This window comes from Diabrotica virgifera, chromosome 9 (genome assembly GCF_917563875.1).
Source record: "Diabrotica virgifera virgifera chromosome 9, PGI_DIABVI_V3a".
Taxonomy (NCBI): domain Eukaryota; kingdom Metazoa; phylum Arthropoda; class Insecta; order Coleoptera; family Chrysomelidae; genus Diabrotica; species Diabrotica virgifera.
In genome coordinates, this window is record NC_065451.1 from 42,640,187 (window position 1) to 42,655,199 (window position 15,013).

The 15,013-nt window shown below is 31.8% G+C and overlaps 1 protein-coding gene across 2 annotated transcripts in view; it reads left to right on the plus strand.

Annotated features, from left to right (window-relative positions):
• LOC126892804 (uncharacterized) overlaps positions 1–15,013 on the plus strand; it is a 157,645-nt gene that overhangs the window by 109,189 nt on the left and 33,443 nt on the right. Inside the window, exon 1 of one of the 2 annotated variants that reach the window (XM_050662539.1) lies at positions 8,872–9,035. The exons of the other annotated variant lie outside the window; for it this stretch is intronic. Within the exon in view, the coding sequence (XP_050518496.1) occupies positions 8,964–9,035 (72 nt within the window). The 5' untranslated portion in view covers positions 8,872–8,963. Of the gene's footprint in view, positions 1–8,871; positions 9,036–15,013 lie in introns of those variants that run through there. 2 annotated transcript variants of the gene reach the window in all.

Below are 15,013 nucleotides of genomic sequence, written 5' to 3' on the forward strand. Positions count from 1 at the left end.
CCTACGGTAAGAGATAATATAGTTCACATCAGCGTTATTGGTAGAAATAAAGTTAGAATTGAATGTAATTCATATAAAAGCGCAAATATTTTAATTGATAGTAAAAATTTATTAGAAAAAGATTATGACATATACATTCCTAATTTTATGGTACAAAAAAGTGGAGTAATTAAAGGGGTCGATAAAGGTATCTCAGAAAACGAATTAAAGGACATTGTTTGTAAATATGGTAATTTTAAGGTATTAAGTGTAAAAAGAATGAAAAAGAAAATCAAACAACGAGCTGATAGAGACGGGTACGATAGTGGTGACTTTTAGAGGACAAATGATACCAAAAGAAGTTATCATTGAGAGAATGATATATCAAGTCGAAACCTATATACCGAGAGTAATACAATGCCTAAATTGTTTAAGGTATGGCCACGTCACGGGTCAATGTAGAGGGAAAAAAAGATGCGGACAATGTGGACAGGAGCATGAATCTGAAGCATGCGAGTTAACAGAGCCTACTTGTTTATTCTGTTTTGGAAAACACTCAGCACTGGACCGAGCAAAATGTCCTGAGTTTGAGAAACAAAAGGCTGTCAAATATCTTATGGTAAAAGAAAATATGGCATTTGAAGAAGCAAAATTAAAATACAGTAATAGTTATACCTCAGCCTTAAAAACATCAAATGCAGGAAATAGATATACAATAACAACAAAAAGAAAATGGAGCGAAGCCACTCAAAATAAATCGGTTTACCCATATTCGGAAGAACATGAAAATATTTTAAACAATCCTAGCACCTCTGCGTACCCGCCTCTACCAATTCCTAAGAATATTCCAATGTATCACAAACAGGTAACACAAAATAACCAAACAACAAACAAAAACCTTAGTGAAAATATATTAACAATATTTAAAAATATATTAGGTAAAAAACTTTTGCCGACAGAAAATAAACAAATTATGGAAGAATTTAAAGATAGTCTAGAAAAAATTTTAAATGGATCTAACAAGTAAAAAAATCTTACAGTGGAATTCACGATCGATAATACACAATAAGGGACATTTCGAAAAATATATATTTGAAAATAAATTTTTGGCTATATTATTGAGTGAAACTTGGTTGAAACCAAACACAAACATAAATTTTTCTCGATATAATATATTTCGCGAAGATAGACCGCAAGGTTTTGGAGGGGTCGCAATATTATTAAATAAAAACATAAATTTTCAGAATAACTTAGATTTTTATAAAATAAATAATGTAATGTGTGTTGCAGTACAAGTCATTTTAAATCAAAATATTTTAAATATATATTCTCTATATGCAAAACCTAAACTAGGTATATCGAAAACTGAGTGGGTCAGGTTCTTTAATAGTTTAAACAAACCATTTTTAGTGGGGGGAGACTTCAATTGCCATAATAAAATATGGAGATGTGATGAAACTGATCTCGAAGGGATAAATCTTTTTGAAGCTATGGAAGAATGTGGACTTAATTTCTTAAATGACGGTTCGGAAACATTAATTCGGAGGTCCATGAATAAAAATAAGTCAGCTATAGATCTAACAATTTGCTCAAGAGATATCTATTATAAATGCTCTTGGCACACAGAAAATATGAGTCTGGGTTCAGACCACTATCCAGTAGTTATCGAATTTGCACATGATAGTAATGTAAATACCTGTTTTGATAATAATGATATAATTAGAAATATAATTAAATGGGATATTAAAAAAGCGGATTGGACAGTTTTCTCTTACTTGTTAAGCAATAAACAAAAAGACAATATAAAATACAGAACAAGAATATCAAATGTTTTATGATTCTATAAATGATGCTAGTAAAATTAGCATTCCAGAGAAGAGAAAAGTGACCAATGCAAAATTTAATAAACCATGGTGGAATAATGAATGTAGGGAGGCTATTAGACTGCAAAAAGAGGCCTTTTTACAGTTTAAAAGAATATCTAATCACGAACATTACTTAAAATATCAGCAAGCAGAAGCATATAAAAAAATAATTATTTTAAATAGTAAAAGAGCCTCATGGAAAAATGTATGTAATAGTTTGAACAAAAATACACCGATAGGTAAAATATGGAGTGAGATTAGAAAATTAAAAAACGCCTATAATCCACCTAAAAATCCAATAGTTGAAAATGAATGGATCGAACTATTCTTTAACAAAATTGCCAGACCTTGGGTCCTAGAGGAAGAAATTACATGTACAACGAACAGTACAATCACTGAAGACAGTACATTTCTAACAGAATTATTTAATTTGGAAGAGCTTAAAAATTGTTTAAAAAACAATAACAACTCAGCTCCAGGAAAGGACAGTATTCACTATAGTATGCTATATAATTTGCCTATCCAAAGAAAAATACAACTACTAAATATAATAAACCGCATATGGACAAGCATGGAAGTTCCAAACTCATGGAAAGAATATATTATAGTCCCAATTCTCAAGCAATACAAACCCGCAAATTGTCCTGATTCATACAGAGGCATTTCGCTATCGTCACGTATCTTGAAAACATTGGAGAGAATGATTAAACAAAGATTAGAATTTTGGCTGGAGAAAAATTCTCGACTCTCTCCAACACAATTTGGATTCCGAAAATCATGTTCAACAATGGAAAATTTATCACACTTGGTACTAGATGTTTACAACTCATTTTCTACTAATAAGTCAGTTGTAGCTACATTTATAGACGTCGAAAATGCATATGACAATGTTAATCTGGTAAGCCTGTATCACCAAATGAAGAAAATGGAATCCCAGATATAGTATGCTGGAGAATTTATAAACTTTACAGTAATAGAATCTTGTATATCCAAATTGGGAATAAACTATTAGGTCCCAGAATATCAAACATTGGGATACCTCAAGGAAGTATTCTAAGCCCAATATTATATGCTATTTATACTTCGGATATAGGTAAAAGCATATCAAATAGTACCCAAGGTAAAATATTACAGTTTGCAGATGACATATGTATTTACGTAGACCAAAACGAGATAGAAAAGGGCTGCAAAATAATAAATGAAGTATACAGTTGTTTACTTGAAGACTTGTATCACTTAAATTTAACAATAGCTTTAAATAAAACACAAATTTGCATATTCTCCAGAAAGCAAAAACTTCCCGAACTATTAAAAATACAAAACGTCCAGTTCAAAGTTCAACCTAAAATTAAGTATTTGGGGATGATATTAGATAGAAAACTGAGCTGGAAAGACCATATTGAATACATTGTGACAAGAGCTGAAAAAGGTTATAATGCATTACGAGCAGTAAGTCACATAACTTGGGGAGCAGATGCCAATATTTCATTAATAATGTACAGATCATAGATAAGATCTATTTTAGATTATGGATGCATATTTTATAATCAGGCAGCCAAAACTCATCTTAAAAAAGTAGACGTGTTATCAAATAAATGCCTTCGATTATCTATCGGAGCTCTCATAAGCACCCCATTGTCAAATTTAAGTATAGAGTGTAATGAACCACCACTATACCTAAGAAGAAAAACTCTATGCGAAAAGTTTATACTTAAAAGTATTGCTAAAGAGAGTTTAATAGGGGATAAGTGTCAAAAACTTTTTATACATGACCTAACGAGTGAATACTGGAAGAAAAAACCTTCTTTACTACTTGCTGAAACATATAACAACTTGCGCCAATTTAAAAATAAATTATACACATCAAAAATATCACCCACATTTCAAATATATCTAAATAGCACTCCTAATATACAGCCAATTTACATGAAAGATTATTCGAACTTTCCAGCGAATTTAAGGAACTCTATGTTTAATGCAGATATAGAAACACTATGCCCACAGTATTACCAAATTTATACAGATGCCTCAAAGATTAACTCTAAAGTTGCTGCTGCCATATGGGACCCTAAAACACAGTACAAAGAAGGAATAGGACTGGATGAAGATACCACGGTATTTACAGGCGAACTAATAGCAATATTGAAAGCAATGCAATACATAGCCACGATCAACAATAACAACAATAGATTCGTAATACTGTCAGATAGCAAAAGTGCTCTAAGTAAATTGGAAAAGTGGACAGGACATAACAATCATATCATTATAGAAATAATAAGAAACTTTATTGAACTCAAAGCCAAAGGCAAAGAAATATCTTTCTGCTGGATAAAAGCTCATTGCAATTTAAAACACAATGAAATTGTAGGCAAACTAGTAAAGAGTGCTACAGAACTAGAAACTAACTGTGAATATAAGCTAACACTAAATGACGCATATGCTTATATTAATAACAACAAAATGAATAACTGGAAAGAATGGTATACCAACTCCAAAAAGGGACTGTATTATAAAAGTATTCAAACAGATATTCCATCTAAAGGCTGGTTTAGTGATTATCAAGGCAACAAGGTCCTCATATCATATATATGTAGACTTAGGTTTGGTCACTCCTTAGTTCCAGAACATAAATATAAAATAGGATTGTCTGACACAAACTGTTGTGAATGTGGAGAATTAGGATCCGCAGAACATATGATATTAGATTGCAAACTAAAAGAAAAAGAAGTAGAACATTTTATAAATCAAATTCATACTAAACAACACATAAGAAAACCTTTTAGTTTACAAACACTGATTGCTACAAAAGATAAAAGTATCTACGAGATCCTAATTAAACACATTAATAATATAAAACTAAAATTGTGAAATTATATATATAAGTTACCTTTGTTTACCCCATTTGTTGACCCTCCTTTCCGTGGTCTGGTCTTGTTTGATTTTGCTCTGAAAAACCCCTGAGCACTTATGTATCCCAGTTAATAATCCTTAGGTTAGGAAAAAAAAAGAAAAAAAACATAATAAATAAATAAAAAAAATAAAAAAAATATAAATAAAAAAAATAAAAATAAATTAAAATAAAAAAAAAGAAGAAAGAAAAAAAAATAATAATAATAAAAAAAAAAATGTGTGTATATAATATAAAAAAAAAGGAAAGAAGCTATCATTAAAATAATAAGTACTTATATTTGTAAATCATTATCAAATAGGTCATTCATATTCAAAAATATAATGAGAGTATAACAGATATCTCATAAGATAAACAAATTTGGTTCGGCTAATGGATTAAGTCCACAGTCAAGAAATCCGATAGCACACACATATTTGTTTATTATGCAGGTGTTTTATTTCTTGTAACTAAAACGTATGTACATAATATGTACATGTACTATGTTTACGAGCTTTGTATGTATTTTGAACATATGTTCGATAATCCGAACAATTTGATAATCCGAACTACCCCTGTACCAATTAGTTCGGATTATCGACGCTCTACTGTAGTTTAATTGGAACGTACACAAACATTTGGGGGGTTTAAAGGAACAAAAACCCCCATAAATTTTTTATGTAAATATAAAAAAAGTAGCTGCATCTCGATAAAAACTGGCTTATCGAAAAAATAAAAAGAGGCAAAAAAGTTTTAAAAACGTTGTGTTCAACTAATGGTACCACAATAATGAATTAATTGGAACGTACACAAAAGTTTGGGGGGGTTCAAGGGAACAAAATCCCCATAAATATTTTTGGGGGTGGACAAATTTCACTATAATTTGGTTTTAAGGTGGGCCTGTCATAATAATGATATTTGCCCGTTTTCAATAAAAAATCTTTGAGAGTTTTCGATATATTGAAAAAAATCGATTTTCATATAGTAACTTCAAAGGGCTGTAACTTTTTTTATGAGCACATTTGTACTAAGGTAAGTTAGGTTCAACCGAACTATTTTTGACCCCAGAATGTGTGGTATAATTTATGACCATTCTTTTCGGGACACCCTGTATAATGCTATCGACGGATCCCAAAAATTTCGAGTTTCGCACATTTCCAATGAAGATGGTCGATGATGAACTCAGAATCTCTGCTCACAAACATCATAAAGAGGAGAAACACAGTATACTTTGGCCATAGAATTATAAGACCTACGTATTATGACCTACGTCAGCGGTTCTCAAACTTTTTGAGTCATGTACCACCTACAGTTCTTTTTATTATTTTTGGTACCACATATACAGGGTGTAACAAAAATACAGGTCATAAATTAAATAACATATTCTGGAACCAAAAATAGTTCGATTGAACCTAACTTACCCTAGTACAAATATGCACACAAAAAAAAGTTACAGCCCTTTGAAGTTACAAAATGAAAATCGATTTTTTCCGATATATCGAACTATTGGAGATTTTTTAATGAAAATGGACATGTGGCATGACTATGGCAGGAACATCTTAAAAAGAAATTATAGTGAAATTTGTGCACCCCATAAAAATTTTATGGGGGTTTTGTTCCCTTAAACCCCCCCCCCCCAAACTTTTATGTACGTTCCAATTAAATTATTATTGTGGTACCGTTAGTTAAACACAATTTTTTTGAAACTTTTTTGCCTCTTAGTATTTTTTAGATATACCAGTTTTAATCGAGATGCGGCTTCTTTTTTAATATGTTAACATAGCAATTTTATGGAGATTTTGTGCCTTTACACCCCCCAAATGTTTGTGTACGTTTCAATTAAACTATTATTGCGGTACCATTAGTTGAAAACAGTGTCTTTAAAACTTTTTTGCCTCTTAGTATTTTTCCGATAAGGCACCTTTTATAGAGATGTGGCTTCTTTTTTAATATGGTTCAAAATATACTTATAAAATCTGTAATTTATAAATAAATTTTCATATTATTATAGGGTCTCTATAATCGTACTTAACAGTATACAGATATGTGGTGGATTTGACAAATATTCAAAATATTTTGATAAAAACTAGTTAGAAAAATTACTAAGAGGCAAAAAAGTTTTAAAAACATTGTGTTTAACTAATGGTGCCACAATGATAATTTAATTGGAACGTACACAAAAGTTTGGCGGGTTTAAAGAAACAAAACCCCCATAGAATTTTTATGAGGCGCAAAATTTTTTTTTAAGATTTTCCTGTCATAATAATGCCACATGTCCGTTTTCAATAAGAAAACTCAAATAGTTTTCGATATATTGGAAAAAATCGATTTTTATTTTGTAACTTCAAAGGGCTGTAACTTTTTTTGTGTGCATATTTGTACTAGGGTAAGTTAGGTTCAATCGAACTATTTTTGGTTCCACAATATGTGATTTAATTTATGACCTGTATTTTTGTTACACCCTGTATTTTTAGAGTGTATTATCAAGAGTTACTAAGTACCATTTTAAATTTTTTTTGTGTTTTGTGTACCACCGCAAGTAATGAATTGTACCACCAGTGGTACATGTACCACAGTTTGAGAATCGCTGACCTACGTCATACCAAATACTTCGCCTTATAATACAAGGAAAGCTGGAAGAAAAGAGATAGATTAGTGTAAAGAAAATTTTATGGCTGCGTAATTTCAGAGACGAGGGCAAGATCACGAGGAAGATCCCCAACAAGATGGATCGATCAAATTACATGAATATGCAAAATACCTATGCATGAGTTTTTTTTTTGGCTTGGACTATGGTCATTCAGCCAGTCTCAATCAAAAGTAAATGTATTAAAGATATTGCCAATTAGTGAAACTTGGTTATTATAATATTATTACAATTTTTACTTCTTATTTACCTACTCATTACAGCTAATGTACATACTATGTTAATAAATATAAATATATTATATTACTTAATGTTTATCAAGAACACATAGTGTATACATTTTACAAATAAAAATATTAATCTTAATATTAAAATAAATGCATTCTTTTTTGTATTTTATTTTAGTTTCTTTTTTTTTGTTTTTCTTTTTGTTTTGTTTTTTTTTGTCACTACGATAGGATGTCAACCCGGTTCATCCCCGCGGAGGTTTAAATCCTCTTAGTGATTTTTTCTTTAATATTTTTTTTAATTATTAATTTTTTTATTTATTTTTTTTTCATGCTTTTATTTTTTTTAATTTTTTTTTATTTATTTTTATTTTTTTTCTTTTTATTTTTTTTTATATTTTTTTAAACATATTTTACAAATACTTATAACTAATTACAATAATATTTTACTATCCGACAAGAAAGATACCAAAGAGTCAAAAATTTTCTTTTTATTCAGTGACAGAATAAAGAGAATATTTACAGGGAGTGGGATGTTCTGGTCTATAATTCTTTTAATTAGGTGATTGGTTAGGTGTTTATGCTTTTTGCATTCAAAAAATATGTGGTTCAAGTCACTTTTAACCTCACATTCTTGAAAAATATTCGAATCTAATACGTCTATTTTAAATAAATGTTAAATAAATGTTAAATAAATGTTAAATAAATGCATGAGTTAAAAGAAATGACCAGAGACAGAGATCTTTGGAGACGGTCACGTCGACCACTACACTCCTTCCGGGGTCAAGATTGAAGAGAGAGAATGTCAGAAAACGGCAGGGTTCCACAGAAGAAGAATTATTCAAAATAAAAGAATACATTCAAAAAAATACATTAAATAAAAAATTTATAACATTGATCGCTCCATTTTTCTCTGTATGACTCTCAAATTGGTAGCCAAGGCTTTGGTTAGGTAAGTGTTTCTGCTCCGTATGTCAACACTTCGAGGATTGATTTGAAATATCCGTAAGTTCACACAAAATATAAAAGCATTATATAAATTCCCAGATTACTACAGTAGATCTAACATAATTTTTTACGTTTCGAATATTGAGAAAATATTTATTATCCAATACGTATTTGTTAACTATTTGTTAATTAGTAAACAAGGATGTAAACAGATTATTTTTTGAGATTAATTGACTATTTTTATATCGATAGTCTGGTAATCTTAAGTTAAAATCTTCCCCCCTCGTGTTTAACTGTATATCCTGTTTGCTTATCCAGAGAAATATAGTGGCGGCACATTTTTTGCATATCTAGTAGTCCAGTTATTGCCAAATCTTGCTACGTAGAACATTGTTTAAGTAGACGAAAAAATGAATAAAATATTTTTGTGTTTTGCAGTTTTGTGCTGTGTTCAACAAGGATTTACTCTATTAACACCAGATGTAAGATAATTGAGTTGTTTTATTTATTTTTTTTTTAACATGCTCTACAGGCCTTGGAGGCCTAGGGCTTTACAACTTAACAATAACAATTTTACATAATACAAATGACAATATATACTAATGTCTTATATTTGTTATATAATTTGATTTAATGTCTATGTAAAAATTGCTGCACTATGTTTCTCCACTGTATCCTGTTTTTCGCTTTCTCTTTCCAGTCTGTAATTTCCATCGATCCTATATCTTCTTGAAACTTTTCGTGCCATCTTTTTCTTGGTCTACCTCGTCTCCTTGTCCCAACTGGTTTTCTTAATAGTATCTTCTTTGGCATTCTTGACCTATCCATCCTCTCGACATGACCTGCCCACCTGATTCTTTGTGCCTTTGTTTATCTTGTTACAGTTGGTTCCTTGTAAAGTATCCTTAATTCTTGATTAGTTCTTCTTTGCCAACCATCTGCCGTATTTTTTCCCCCGAAAATAGTCCTCAGTACCTTGCGTTCCCATCTCTCTATCATTTCTTCTTCTGTTTTGTTTAGTACCCATGTTTCACATCCGTAGGTGACTGTTGCTCTTATTACAGTTTGGTATATTCGAATTTTCGTCTTTCTTGATACATAATTTGACTTTAATAATTTTTTTAAACTGCCGACCTTTCGGTTACCTTTAGCTATCCTGTGCTTTAGTTCGTTTTGCTCATGTCCTTTTTCATCTATAATGGCACCTAGATATGTAAAGTGATTTACTCGTTTAAATTTATATTCTTTTCCATCGAACGCTGTTAACTTTAGCATATCTACAGGTTCTCTTTCTGTGTTGCCTAGCACCATATACTTCGTCTTTTCTTCATTTATTTCTAGGCCGAATTTTTTTGCCTCTCTGACCAATCTTCTCATGATTTTCTTTAATTAGGTATTAGTTTTTGCTAGCAGTGTAAGGTCGTCGGCGTAGGCCATGCATTGATGTTCGTTACGGTAGATCGTTTCTTGTGTTTCTATTCTGCTGTTCCTTACAATTGTTTCCAAAACTAGGTTAAATAACACAGTTGATAGAGGGTCACCTTGTCTAAGTCCTTTTTTGACTATAAACTCTTCCGATTTGTGACTGTTCCACACTATTTCGTTAGATGTCATATTTAAGGTAATTCTTATTAACTTGATTAGTTTTTCTGGTATTTCCATTTGCCGTAGGGCTTCATACATTTTTTTTCTCTTAATTTTGTCATAGGCCTGCTTAAAATCTATGAATAGTGCATATAAAACCATTTTATGTTCGTAGCAGCTTGTTTGGATTTCTTTTATGTTAAATATTTGCTCTGTCGTCGATCTATTGTTTCTAAAGCCTGCTTGGTATTCTCCTATTAGTTTCTCTGCCTATACCTCTAATCTTTCTCTTACAATCCTAGCAAATATCTTATAGCACACGTCCAGCAAAGCAATACCCCTGTAATTCTGCACCATCGTTGCATCCCCTTTTTTATGTAATGGGATTATCCAGGCTCTGGCCCACTCTTCAGGCATCTTTTCTTCTTTCCATGTAAGTTCTATCAGTTCATACACCTTTTCCAGTAGTTTTCTGCCCCCTGCTTTCAGCATTTCTGCACTTATTTCATTTGGACCTGGACTTTTATTGTTTTTTAATTTGCTTACAACTCTTTGCACTTCGTCTTTGGTTGGTTCGGCTATTCTTATATCTGCACCCTCTGTTCTGTCTTCGTCCTCTCCCTGATCTTCATCATCACTGTTTAGTAACGTTTCGAAATACATTTTCCATTCTTTCATAACTTTTCCCGGCTCACTTACTAGCTCTCCTTCTATGGTCTTTATGTAGCTTGTTTTGCTTTGGTAACCTTTTTCTACTTTTTTTACCTCTTGATAAAATGATCTTATTTCATTGTTTTTAAATTTTTCTTCTATCTCCTGCAACTTTTTTTCATTGAATTCTCTCTTTTTCTTCCTGCAACTTTTCTTTAACTGTTTTCGTACGTGGTTATACTCTTCTCTGTTTTTGTCGTTAGGGTTGGTCAACATACGTATTCTTAACTTTTTCTTCTCTTCTGACAGCTCTACACACTCCCTATCAAACCACTCCTTAGTTCTTGTCTGTTGTTTAATTCTGGGTATCAATTTTCTGCTTACTTCTTTTGTAATGTGTTTTATTTGTTCCCATCTTTCTTCTACATCTGTGGCTTCATTCTTTGTTTCCAAAAACAATTTTTCTATTTCTTCTTGATACTTTTGCCTGGTTGTTTCTTTTTTCAGTTCAGCTACTTCGTATGATTTTGTTCTTTTTGCATCCTTTTTTACAACTATTTTTTCTTCTACTTCACTTTTACATTCAATTTTTACTAAAAAATGGTCTGAACTGCAGTCTGCTCCTCTCATACTTCTGACATTTGTAATAAATTCCGCGTGTCGTTTTTCTATCATTACATGATCAATTTGGTTAACGGTTTTTCCGTCCGGAGATGTCCACGTACCCTTATGTATCTCTTTCCGCTGTAGCTGTGTACTTCTTACCACCATATTTTTTTCTATTGCAAAACTTATCAGTCTCTGTCCGTTGTCATTTGACTCGTCGTGTTTGCTATGCTTTCCTACTGTATTTCTGTAGATTGCCTCTTTCCCCACTTTTCCATTTACGTCTCCCATTATAATTTTGACGTCATGTTTCGGTATCCTTTCATATTCCATCTCCATTTTTTCATAATATATGTCTTTTATCTCTTCATCTTTTTCTTCGGTAGGGGCGTGTACATTTAAAATGCTTATATTTCTTTTTTTTCCTTTTAGTCGTATATAACACATCCTCTCCGATATGGGATTAAAACTCATAATATTTTCTTTTAGACCTTTTCTTATAATAAAACCTGTTCCCAACATCCTATCTGCTCCTCCACTTTTGAAAAAAACCACATTTTCTAATTCCGATATTTCTGACCTCAATTGTTTTGTTTCTTGTACCGCTACAATATCCAATTTATATCTTCCTACTTCTTTTACTAATTCCTTCATGGCTCCTTCCTCATAGGTGCCGCGTACATTCCATGTTGCCATTCTTATTTTCTCTTTTTTCCTTTTTTCCACTTTTTTTTTTCTTTACCCATTTCTTTACCTTTTTCATCATTCTCTACGGAGTCAGACTTTTGATCTCTTGGCTTTTCTGTCTTATGGTTTTGTTTTGCCTCGTTATCTTGTTTATACTTCGTATTATCATTTTCCAATCTCATGTACTTGTCCGTTGCTTTAGTCGTTATAATTATTGGAGTCTTTTCTGCATTCCTTTTTAGTTTTTTGGGAGTCCTCTCTGGCTGTTATGTGTGCTTTCTGTCAGTTTACCATTATCCTTATCCCATTTTATATCTTTTCCATTAATATTTAGCTTCATATACCCTATTTTTACTGTATTACTTATTTATTTATTTATTTTACGGGCAAGCCCAATTCTACAAAAATACATAGTGTACAGAAAAAAAACAATAACATAATATAATATAAAAAACAGACATACAGAAATATAAATATAATATTAGAAGTAAATATGTACTATGAAATAATATCATAAAACCAAGTTAACAAATTACAAAACCAAGTTAACAAATTACAGACGCTTCACTCAAATATTGATCCCATCTAAATTTCTTTTAAAACGACTGATGGAGTTGTCGAACAGTTGTAAATTGCAAAGGGAGTTTGCTAAATTCAAGACTCTGGGTACGAATGAAAAAAGTGAATAATTAAACCTGTGGAATGGTACATAAAATGTTCGCACTTGTCTAGTGGTGCGAGGTGGTACAAACAGTGCGATCTTATTAAGTAGTTGAGAACAACTGCATATACCATTTAAGATCTTAAATAATAGCAAAAGGTCCCTTTGTTTGCTCCTGCTTGCAAGAGAAGGGACCTGCAGTTGATGCTGCCATACAGCGTAATCTTGATAGGTATGAAGCTTAAAAGCAATGTAACGGAAGAAACTATTTTGGACTTGTTCAAGTTTCCTAATGTAGACCAAGTAGTGTGGGGACCACACTGAAGAACAATACTCAAGGTGAGACCTGACCAAAGAGAAGTAAAGAACTCTAATACTGGATATGTTTGTAAAATCACGAGTTGTTCTTTTTACAAAACCCAGCATTTTCATAGATGTTTGAATGACATTGATGATGTGAGTATTGAAACAAAGAGAGTTTTCCAGTGTAATCCCCAAGTCCTTGATTCTATTAACAGTGTTGAGCAATTGGCCATCAATGTAATAGTTTGATAATATTGGGTGGTGAGTACGGTTAAAGTTAATTACATGACATTTGATTGAATTAAGGTTCATACCGTTAAGTGAACACCATGCAGAGAGGTTATTCAGTTCTGATTGCAATATGGCAGCATCATAATGATTTTTTATAATTTTAAAGCACTTCAAGTCATCAGCAAATAGCAAGGCGTTACAATCGTGAAAACAGTTGGTAATATCATTAATAAATATATTAAAGAGTAATGGACCCAAATGGGACCCCTGTGGTACACCTGACTTAACTGGAAAGGTTTGTGAGTAAAAGTGGTTTACTCGAACTTGTTGAAATCTTTCGGTTAAATAACTCTGTAACCACTGCAACAAAGGTCCACTTATGCCATAGGAGCTAAGCTTTTGAATCAGGAGTTCATGATTTACTCTGTCAAAGGCCTTGGAAAAGTCAGTATAAATTGAATCAACTTGAAGTCCCTCCTCCAAGGCTTCAGACAGAAAATCAACATAGGTCAACAAACTCAGTTCAGCAGACTTACCTGTAGTAAAACCAAATTGCTGAGAGTTTAGGATCCCGGAGCTATCGAAGGTGAGGAAATCAGTTATAATACTCTCAAACACCTTTGGTATAACACTAAGAATAGATATAGGGCGGTAATTACTAATATTAGATTTATTACCAGATTTATATATTGGTGTGACATAAGAAAGTTTCCAAAAGTCTGGAAACTGACCTACATCCAAAGATTTATTAAATATATGAAACAAAGGTCGCGATAGTACAAAACTGAATTCCTTAAGAAAATTAGGTGGTATACCATCAGGCCCAGGACCCTTGTTGACACTTAATGATGAAAGCTTTTCGTAAATTTTGGAAATCTGGATACGATATGATGAGATATTGAGTTGAGACTGAATATGGTCAACATTGCAATTTAAAGTAATATCACTATAAACTGATGAAAAGTGATCTGCAAATAAGTTGGCAATATCATTGCCACATGAAGCTACAGAGTCATTCAGGGTCATTGAGTCAGGTATACAATTGTTTTCACGCTTGCTACCTACAAATTTCCAAAAATGCCTTGCGTTATTTTGTATAGAAAATTCGGTGAAACGTATGTAATTGTCATAACAGCATTTAGATAGATTTTTACAATTTGTTCTCAGATGACAAAAATCAGCATAGCTTTCAGGAGTCTTTAAGGTTTTATAAATTTTATGAGCTTTTATTTTTTCCTTTAACAATTGCTTAAGCTCAGAAGAATACCAACAAGGAAATTTCTTAGTACTAAAATATTTAACTGGAGTGAAATGTTCAATGAGAGAGTAAATAATGTCATAAAACATAGCGATCATGTCGGAAAGATCTCTACCACGAAACAGGTTATCCCATTCTATATATTCTAGACATTGGTGAATTGCTGGAAAGTTTGCATTACGGAAATCATAATAATATTCGTTACCAGAAATTGACCTATCAAAAACATTAAGCTGCAATGATGTTAACAGATATTACCCTTATCTTTTTCCTCCTTCGCTATTTTCCTAATTATAGCCTGTATCTCTCTTTCCATTTTTGTCATGTCAGACTCTATATATACTCCTTGCCCTGTTATGTTTCTAAGTTTACTTTTGTTCCTTAATACCGAGATTTTATCCGTCATATTTTCCATTTCTGCCAGAAATGATTTATCACCAATTTTATTTCCTTCCCTCAGTTTAACCTTTAGTTGCAGA